The 9,711-nt window shown below is 52.1% G+C and overlaps 1 protein-coding gene across 2 annotated transcripts; it reads right to left on the reverse strand.

The window, feature by feature from the left end:
- Positions 1–525: 525 nt before the first annotated feature.
- LOC137484387 (perilipin-3-like) lies at positions 526–3,769 on the reverse strand. 2 transcript variants are annotated; one of them, XM_068208264.1, is made up of 7 exons: positions 3,672–3,769; positions 2,784–2,972; positions 2,418–2,500; positions 1,970–2,219; positions 1,403–1,602; positions 1,140–1,268; positions 526–1,048 (listed from the first exon to the last, which is right to left on the reverse strand). In XM_068208264.1, the coding sequence occupies exons 1-7, from the start codon at positions 3,748–3,750 to the stop codon at positions 650–652; spliced, it is 1,329 nt and encodes a 442-aa protein (XP_068064365.1). In that variant the 5' UTR covers positions 3,751–3,769; the 3' UTR covers positions 526–649. The 2 variants fall into 2 exon arrangements, with proteins under 2 accessions (XP_068064365.1, XP_068064364.1); XM_068208263.1 differs by lacking the exons at positions 2,784–2,972; positions 3,672–3,769 and having other exon boundaries at positions 1,970–2,280; positions 2,418–2,502.
- Between the last annotated feature and the right edge of the window lie 5,942 nt (positions 3,770–9,711).

A 9,711-nucleotide genomic window follows, 5' to 3' on the forward strand; every position in this document is an offset into this window, starting at 1 on the left:
AGCCTACCTGGTCCATCAGCCCAACCCACAGCACTGCCTGGCCAGTCTGAAGGCACTGGGCTCCCCAGCCTCTTCCAGAAGGAGCTGGACGTGGCACTGGAAGAGCCGGAGCTCTCCAGAAGCCCTGTGCTGGCAGGTGTCTGTCACCCCCAGCCTGGTGCCCCCCACCAGCGAGGCCACAGCTCCCCCACACCAACCTGCTCTAGGCAGCAGCAGGGAAATGCTGGAGGAGAATTTGGCCTTGAAGGAGCAATGCCAAGGGATGCCAGGGTCTGACAGCTCTCCCAAGCACAGGGCAGTGCCAGCAGGGCACGTTATTTGCCTCCAGGCTTGGGAGAGAGAAGGAATTACAACTTCCCAGGACAATATCGGTGCTCACCAGCTGTGCTGGTTCCTGCACTGCTGGCTGCTCTTCCTGCATCCCTGAGTGCACAATGGAATTCCACCAAGGAAGAGATGAGAAGAGCACAGCTCACACCCACTGAGCAGTCCTCCCAGTCTTTGTCCAAGAGACACCAGAGACAGTTTTGTATGCAGCAGTTTTATTTTAAGCAGTTATCACCCAGTACAAGCAGCTTTTAGGAAGACAATTCTTAACACTTTCCGCTTCCTGAGGGTTTAATGCCAACAGCAATTATTGTTTTATCCTTTACATGGGGGTGCTGGAGGTTTCCAGGTGCCCAGCTCCTGCTGCCTCCGCCTCCTCCGGGGAGGCTTGATTCTCCTTCTCCTCCTCCCTGGGGGAGAAGGGCCCCACCAGCCAGGACAGAGAAGTGTTGTTCTTCAGGTAATCCAGCAGCTCCTCCATGTACTCCTGGATCACAGCCAGCTCCCTCTGGCTCCAGGTCAGGACACTGCTGGACAAATCCTGGAAGGAGTTTGCCTCTGAGAAAGCAGCATGCAGCTCCTTGGTGGCACCCAGAGCCTGTTTCAGCTTGTCCTGCAGGCTGCAGGGAAGGCCCTGCATGGCAGCCAGCACACCCGAGCAGCTGAGCTGCAGCTGCTGGGTGAGCCTGCGTGCCATCAGCAGCGTCAGACACTCCATCCCCTGGGGGAGGCAGGAAGGACACGATCAGGAATGAGCCACTCAAATACCAAGGGGATGCCCAGAGCCCTTTGCCTGCCTCCCAGGAAGGTACCTCTGGTTCTGCAGGGCTTTCATCTCCACTCTCTTTCAGATACTTCCTGCTCCAGTCCAGCCACATCTGCTGTAGTTTCTCCTGCCCCTCCTGAAGCTTTTGATCAAATCCTTGCTTAAACGCCTCAACCTGTGGCAGGGGAAGATCAGAGAGCCAGGACAGACAGATCAGCTGGGGAATTGCAAAGCTCCTCAGCACAGCAATGAAGCTGAGACAAGAGCAGGGCTTTGGCCCCCTCCTCCCAGGGGCTGGGCTGTACCTACCAGCTGCAGGATGCAGTGGAGCTGTGCCAGGTCCCCCTGCATGCCCTGCCAGACCTGCTTGATCCTGGCTGTGGAGTGCTGCTGGGCAAAGAGGCGCAGTTCCTCCGAGAGAGAGCCCAGGTGCACAAAGTACCTCCTGTGCTCCCGCTGCTGCTGCAGGGGCAGCATGTCCGTGCCCTCCTCACACTCTGTCAGCTGGGCTGGGGACAGAGGCAGTGCCTGAGCCACAGGTGTCACAGCAACAGGCTCAGGAGATCCCAGACTAGCAGCCAGGTACCCTCCAGTGAGCCCTGGCACAGGGTGCCCAGAGCAGCTGTGGCTGCCCCTGATCCCTGCAAGTGCCCAAGGCCAGGTTGGACGGGGTTTGGAGCAGCCCGGGATGGTGGAAGGTGTCCCTGCCCATGGTGAGAAGCCCAAAATGAGCTTTAAGGTGCCTTCCAACCCAAACCATTCTGGGATTCTCTTCTTCCCATTAGCCCCATTCCAGAGTAGTGTGGTGAGGAATGGGGCTGACCATCCCCGCTCCAACAGTTCCCACTTCCACAGCCACAGCCACCCTTTCCTTACCTAGCTCCTCATTCCCAATGGGGAGAGAGTCACCTTCTGTTGTCCCCAGCACAGCCTCTGCTTCACAGACACCCATGTGTCCCACAGCAGGCCCCAGCCCAGCAGCACTGGTCACTGCAGGTGTGGCAGTCCCCTCGCTGCCCTGCGGAGTCTCCCTGGTGGCATCCAGCACCTCCAGCACTTTGCCGCTCACAGCCTCCTTCACCTCAGCCACCCTGGATGACAGCAGCTCCTTTGTGTCAGAGAGAATCTGGGGAACAGGGAGAATGGCAGATAATGGAGTGGGTTGTGTCTCACACTGAAATTCTGAACTGCACCAAGAGGACAAATAGCAGGGTCAGTGAAGTGTTTACTCGGGTGTGTGAGCCTACATCCCTCCCTAGCTTAGAAATCCCACGAGAACCGAGCCCCTCTGCCTGCCAGGGACAGCACAGCCTTTAATTCTTACCTGTTCCACTGGCTTTGGAAGGAGTGGCAGCTTCTCCCCCAGTTTATCCAAACCCTTGGCAGCATACTCACTCACTGCAGTGACTGAAGAGAGAACCAGAGAGTCAAAATGTGGTTTTCGGCAACTTCACCTCAAGCCCCACCTTGCAAAGATCAGTTTTAGCAAAGCCAGCATCACAGTCAATCCCTGACTCTCCATCCCACTGCTGGGATTAGGGCCCAGCTTTAGCCTGATTTGTAAGGCAGGAGTTGTCCTTGCACGATGGCAATGGAGAGGGTGCATTCCCTCACTCCGGGACTCCTGCCAGGTGTGGAAGGAGCTGGAGAGTCCCTCCCAGGCAGGGCCTGCCCTTCCCCAGGGATTTACCGTGGGGCTCCAGGGTGGCCAGCACGGGCTGCAGACAGCTGGCCGTGGCCTCGGTCACACTCTGCACTCCCTTCTCTGCAGCGTCACACACAGACCTCAGGCAGGGGTGGCTCTCCTTGGTGGAGGCATAAGCTGCAGAAACCACATCACAGGCAGAGCTCACCAGGCTCAGACTGGCCACCTCCTTCACTGCAGCCTGGAAGAACAAAGAAAAGTGCAGCCACAAATTCCAAATATGGCCTGAGCAGCTCTGCCCTGAAATTCCCTGTTGGGAGGAATTGTCACCAAATCACCTGGCCTACCTGAGGGAGAAACTCTTGCCTTGCTCACACACTTAATTAACTCCATAACTCGGTTGCAACATGAGCTGAGAAGCTTTGGCACAAATGATTGTCCACCCCATGAAAGTTTTCCTCTAGCACAACAAACAACCAAGTTTGGGGGTGACCTCAGTCCTTCTGCCATGTACCCATCACCAGTTCCCCTGGAATGGTTATTTGACAAGCCAGTATCCCAAGAACCACTCCACCAGCCAGGACTGAGCTGGTTTTAAGCTGACAGACTTCACTCTTGCCTGCAAGGATGCTGCTGGTCACAGGAGCAGAGCAAGAGCAGCAGGTCTCAGGGAGGCTGAAACACTGGAGTCTTTCCATGAGAGCCCTGCTTGCCAGGAGCCAGCATCTTGAGTTAGAGAAATATCTTTCCTAGCCAAGAATCAGGTAACTTTGCTGAGCCTAAGAGGTTACAGGGACTTCAGGTCCACATTTTTGTGCTGTCTCCCAGTAGCAAGATGCAAGGCACAGCCTGAGCAGATGAAATTCCCATTTTTGGGGGCTCAGCTCCCCTCAGCCACAGCAGGGCCACCTCCTCACATCCCACAGGGAGCACCAACCTCCTGCTCTTCCTCCTCCTCCACCTCTGGGGAGCGCTGGGCAACCTCCTCTTTGTCGGGCATGGCAGAGGCCATGGCAGCTGGAATGCAAGGAACAGCAAGGCTTTAGGGAAAGATCCCCCCTCCAAGGGGACACTTCCCTCTAGGGTCATAAAAGAGAGAAGTTCCTTTACTGCCTTTTCAGGGGAAACCCCAAAACAGCCTCACAGGAGAGGTCTGTGCCACTTGCAAATCTACCCAGTTTCAAGTTTAAATTCCAGATGGTTTGTGATAATCAAAGGAACAAGGAGAGCATTCCTTCCTCACCCTGGAGACCAAATATTATTAATATATTTAGGAGAGGCATAAGTTACTTCTTTCCTCTGATGCCTTAGGATTTTAGCTTGTTTATTTTCCATATATTTGTAACCCTGCAGTTCTTTAGTGTATAACACCAAACTCCATGTTCAGTGTGAGCTGCTGCTTTCCCATTTTGGGCAGACACAACAATTCCTCTCCAGGCCTGGCAATCAAGGACACCTCACTGCCTCAGGCCCCAGAGATGGAAACAAGAGTGAGCTGGGGGGAGCAAACTTGGGGTAAATGCCTTCATTACCTGAAACTGCAATTGGAAGATGAACCCCCAATATGCAAATGGACCAAACTTATAAAAGTGTGAAACCCAGTGACCTGTGGTCCATTTTTGGGTGGACCTGGGGGGCTTTGTCTGCCCTGGATGTACCTGAAGGCCCTTCAATAAATATAACTTCTTTTTTACTCTCTCAATTTTGTTTTTGGGTAGCCCCAAAAAAGGCATCACTTCCTCACCAAGGCTTCAAGAAACAACAACAGAACTGAGGGAAAACAGAGCTCAAGGCCTGCCCTGCTGCTACCACACCCCAACACCTGAACATTCCTCCTGGAAACTGCAGAACAGTACCTGTGTCCTGTGTTACCTGCTGTAGGCAAGCAGAGCACCACCGAGGAAGGACCAAGCATCCACCACACTCCCTCACCCCCTCCTGCCTTTTTATGGTGCCTGGGATGGGGCAAGGTGGGACCCTCAGGGACTGACAGCTCTGGGAAGCAGCAGGAAGGAGCCAGGCCCTGTCCTGGCCAATTAGAGGTGAATAGGGCTGCTGGGGCTCTGTTAATTATCACTAATTACTGTTAATTACTCGGGAGTTGTTCACACCTTGCCCTGTGTGAAGCAGCTTTGCTTGGAGGCCTCCATTTCATCAACAATGGCTATGGGAACGTGTCTACTAAGTTTTCTACTTTGTGATGTTACACACTTTTATTTAAACTATACACTTGTAATCTCAGTGTTATTCATTAATTTTGGAAGTTTTCTTTATGGCTTTAGGTTAAAAACAGTATTTTCTTGTGGGTTTGTGCTTTTCAGCACGGAAAGTTTAAAATTCTCAGCATCTAGTGGTCCAACAGGAATATGTGAAAGCAGTTTCCTGTTCTTGCATGAATGATATTTCATGATTAATCATGTTCCTAGATTAGAGATGAGCAATAAGATTTCAGGTTATTTAAGGGGAACTTAATTTCTCCATTTGTCTGAGGTGCCACAAGCCTTTGCCAAGCATGTTTAGTGCTCTCTGACCAGTTGTCTACAGTTCTCCTTTTGGATTCTGAACATTGCAAGTAGGTGAATTTATGTATTTATTTATCTATCTATTTATTAAAATGTTTTTTCTGATGGCAGACACTAAGTACCAAAGATCATCTTTTTTACACTAAATATATGGCATTATCTGTGCTTTCTCAGGCACATGTAATGGTAAACTCAGTGTTAGAAAAAGGAAAAAAAAACACTTTGGAATGGCCCTGGCTGCACAAAGATCACAGTCTCGTGCAGTTCTCTGTGTGATGAGCCTGCCTGATTGTAAGGCTGCCAAACTAACCTGTGGCAATGGCCATGGAGTTGCTGCAAGTTCACTGCTGGAGGCTCCCCCAGGAAATCTGGGAGTTCTGACACACTGCCTGCGAGCAGAGCTCACTATCCCCACAACAGAGGCCAGGAGAGGAATCAGTGAAATGTCTTGTTGGAACCCAGGACATCCCTCTGGCTGCCCTGGCTGTTTCCAGACCCTGGCAGGGGGCTCAGAGACCCTGGCATGAAGTCAAAAAACACCTGTGGCTTCAATTTTAGCCTGTGGAGCAAGCTGCCAACTTTGTGTGAGGAATTACAAGCCACAAGGGTTTGAGTAGTGTGGTAGTTGAGTTAACACAGGGTGGAAAAGTAGAATTTTGTGGCTTTTTAGAATGGGGTTCAAGGGGACAAGATGGAGGGATTTGGGTGTGTCCTGACCTTCTCCTTCTTCTCCTTGCCCTCCATGTCTTGCTGTGATGGTGACACTTTTCTACTGGTTTAAGGTAGAGACACACTGTCCAACATAAATGACAGATATTGGCACGTTATTGTAAACATACTACACGTAGGTTTTGGTATAAAATGTGAACACCACCTCAGAGGGCAGACAGAACGCCACGGCCGACCTAATGGACAGAGCTCAGCAGGTCAGAGAAAGAATGTTATAGATAAGAGAGAATAAACAGCCTTGAGAAGCAAAACCAACACATCTGGACTTCTTCTGTGGCTGCGGGGCTGGGCGGAAAAGACTTTTTATGATCTCTGGGTCATCTTGACCACAGAACCCCAAGAATGTCTCTGTGTGTTCCCTGGGGTCTGTGCTGCAGCAGAGGAAAAACCCCTCCAAGCAGTCCCTGACCTCCAGACGAGCCCTGGAGCAGTGCTGAGGCCCTGCGGGGGGATCCCTCAGCCCAGAAGGCCTGGAGGGAGGAGCAGTGGTTGTGCTTTGCCTCGAGGTTTGTCCTTCTGCTTTGGGCTGTGACAGCAGCAGCCCTGGAATGTGTCACCCTCCTGCACAGGGCTCCCACTGCTCAGCCTCACTGCTCCTGCAAGGCTTTGGATGACCATGTGTGCTTGTCACCTCCCACAGGGACAAAAAGGTCCTTGGTGGCCTGAGATGTCCAGGCAGTTCCTCTGCCTGCAGCAGTAAAAGCCTTGAGTCTCACCAGGGGAGGTTTAGGTTGGATGTTGGGAAGAATTTCCTCACCCAAAGGGTGGTCAGGCATTAGAACAGCTGCCCAGGGCACTGGTGGCATCCCCATCCCTGGAAGTGCTCAAAAACCTGTGGGTGTGTATTGGATTGGGGCCTTTTCTGACCCAGGGATGGGGCAGCTGGGAGGTGTTTTCAAAACTTTTATTCCATTTTCAGTCTCATGAGAAGGGTGAGACAACACAGATGTTATAATTCATGCCATCACAATCAGAAGCCAATTATTTCTTAATTACAAAACACTATAAGTGTTTCTTGGCCTATCAGCTGTAGCCACACCATGCTGTAAATGCCTTAAAGCCAATTATCTAAAATTACCCCTCGTGGGTCCCACTACAGTGCACCTTTCATAGTTCTATTTCTCCAAAGTATCCAGTCTTATTTGCAAGGGGCTTGGGGACATGGTTTGGTAGCAGAGCTGGCAGTGCTGGTGAGGATGGTTGGACTCAGTGATTTCAAGTGCCTTTTCCAACTTTAATAATTCCATGATCCCATTATTCTGATTCCATCTTCTGAGGATGTTTACATGGGAAATTGGATTTTGAACCTTTTGAAATGGAAGCTACCATATTGCAGAGGATGAGCTTCATCTGGCTCATCAGCACAGCACAAACCACAGCCTTGGGGCTGCCAGAGCTCCAGGAGTGTTTGGACAGTGCTCTCAGGGATGCCCAGGGTGGGGTTGTCGGGGTCCAGCAGGAGCTGGACTCCATGATCCTTGTGGGTCCCTTCCAGCTGAGGATATTCCACGATCCTATGAAAAAAAAAAGGGCATGGGAAGAGGCCAGAATAGGCATTGGCTGCACCTTTTCCCCATAATTCACCGAATTTCAGCCAAGTTCTGAGCGCTATAGGTTGGTTCTCACCTGGGTCTCTGCAGCTACAACCTCCTCAGGGGATGCTTTGTGTGGGTGTGGCTGGGGTGTCTCTCTCCACTGCTGGGACCGCCTGTTTTGGAGGAAAGACCACCCTAGGCAGGGGCAGGGAGAGAGGGGTGCTGTGGGGCTGGGAGGAGCACGAGCTATGTGTGAATTGGACAGAACTGAGGGGAGGTGACTCCAACAGGTCCTGGCAGCTGTTGCTGCTGGGGACATCGGTGACTCCAGCAGCTGGGTCAGTCCCAGAGGTGCCAGCTCAGTCTGAGCTGTGAATTCATCACCCTTCCTGTGCTGAGGGCTGCACTGGTGTCTGAAGCCCACAGAGCTCCTGTGCCTGTGGATGCTGTATCCATGACAACAGCTCCTTCCAGCCACACTCAGCCAGCTGACAGCAATTAGAAGTGGCCATCCCACTGCTGATGGTGGGAATGGGGCTGGAGCACTGGGCTGGGCTTGAGGAATGTAGGACTGAGTCCCCAACCTTGCCAGCTGCCTGTGGGGTGACTTTGTCTGAGACTGTTGGGTTTTGTGTCTCAGCTTTTAAATAGTGTCCATGATTTTGGCCTTTTTCCACAACAGGCTTTGGGATCAGCTGGTGCAAAGTGCCAGGTGAGAGCTGGGGTTACTGACAATAAACTCCACACTCACCACTAGGAAAGTACATCCTGCTCAAGTCACAGCCCCCTCAGCCAGGGAAATAAGAGTTTCCCAGAGCAGATCTAGCCAGCACAAGTTGCCAAATCCTTGGGTTTGCTCCCCTCTAGGAGGAGGAGGCACAGCCAGTCTCTGATGTGGCAGGGTTCGTGTGCAGGAGCTCCACTCAAGGTGAGAGCAGAGCTGCCAGGAGGTCAGGCTGGGCTCTGCTGTCCAGCCCATCCAGCCCCTCCTCCAGACACCTGGAGGAAGCACATCCAAGGGCATGGAACCTTCTGGAGTGGCTCCAGAGCAGGCACCAAGGTGACCAGAGGGATGGAGCAGCTCTGCTGTGAGGAAAGGCTGAGAGAGCTGGGGTTGTTCAGCCTGGACAAGAGAAGGCTCTGGGGTGATCTAATTCCAGCCTTCCAGTACCTGAAAGCTCCAACATGAAAGATGGAGAGAAACTATTGACAAGGACCTGGAGTGACAGGACAAGGGAGAATGGCTTCAGACTGAGAGGGAGTAGGTTTGGGTTGGATATCAGGAAGAAATTCTCCCCTGTGAGGGTGGGCAGGCCCTGGCACAGGTGCCCAGAGCAGCTGTGGCTGCCCCTGGATCCCTGGCAGTGTCCAAGGCCAGGTTGGACGGGGCTTGGAGCAGCCTGGGATAGTGGAAGGTGTCCCTGCCCACGGCAGGTGTGGGGCTGGATGGGCTTTAAGGTCCTTCCAACCCATTCTGTGATTAAATAGGTCCTGTCCCCCAAGGTGCCTTCCACCAGCACCCCTTGTATCTGGACCAGAACTTCCAAGCAGGCTGGACTGCTGGACAGGTTCTGGCTGCAGGAGGCAAAGTGGGGCACCCCTAGGAGACCATCCACACCCCCAAGAGCATCCTTAGAGACTGATACCTGGCTCAGTGCCTGGATTTGGAGGGTTTGCATGGTGCATGTGCACAGAGGGAGTCACAAAGCAGAAGAGGAGCTCTGGGTGCCCCTCTGCCCCACAACACACTTGCTTAGAGTGTCCTGGCCTCTTTCAGTCATCTCCATATCATGCCATCAGCAGGTGGCATATATTTCAATAGGGTGACCAGCAAACTGTCATAAACACCCCTCAGAAATATTATTTGAAGTCCTTTCCATAAAAAGAAACTGTAGTTTGATATATGTGCAGAGCACAAAGAATGGGCTCCAGCAGCACATTTTGAAAATCACTGCTTTAGGCAATCTCCTTAGCAGCTTGTTAGATGTTTTATAAGTGTCCTTCCCAGCTCCAAAAGAAATAATACCACTAATGATTGTGTCAGATACAAAATAATTTCACTGCCTTTTTTGTCTGCGAGCTTTCCAATTTCAATAAATCACGTACCCTTCTGTGCAGCTGAAGGAATCCAAATCCCAAGGAGCAGGCAGCTTGGCTGGGGAAGAAAATAAAAATAGGAAGGACACC

This window comes from Anomalospiza imberbis, chromosome 17 (genome assembly GCF_031753505.1).
Source record: "Anomalospiza imberbis isolate Cuckoo-Finch-1a 21T00152 chromosome 17, ASM3175350v1, whole genome shotgun sequence".
Classification (NCBI taxonomy): Eukaryota; Metazoa; Chordata; class Aves; order Passeriformes; family Viduidae; genus Anomalospiza; species Anomalospiza imberbis.

Coding starts and splice junctions, on each gene's coding strand:
- LOC137484387 (XM_068208264.1), bottom strand. CDS start 3,750: ATGGCCTCTGCCATGCCCGACAAAGAGGAGGTTGCCCAGCGCTCCCCA. Junction 2,973..3,671: donor GGAGGAAGAGCAGGAGGTTG/GTGCTCCCTGTG, acceptor TCCAGGCTGCAG/TGAAGGAGGTGGCCAGTCTG. Junction 1,603..1,969: donor CATTGGGAATGAGGAGCTAG/GTAAGGAAAGGG, acceptor CTCTGTCCCCAG/CCCAGCTGACAGAGTGTGAG.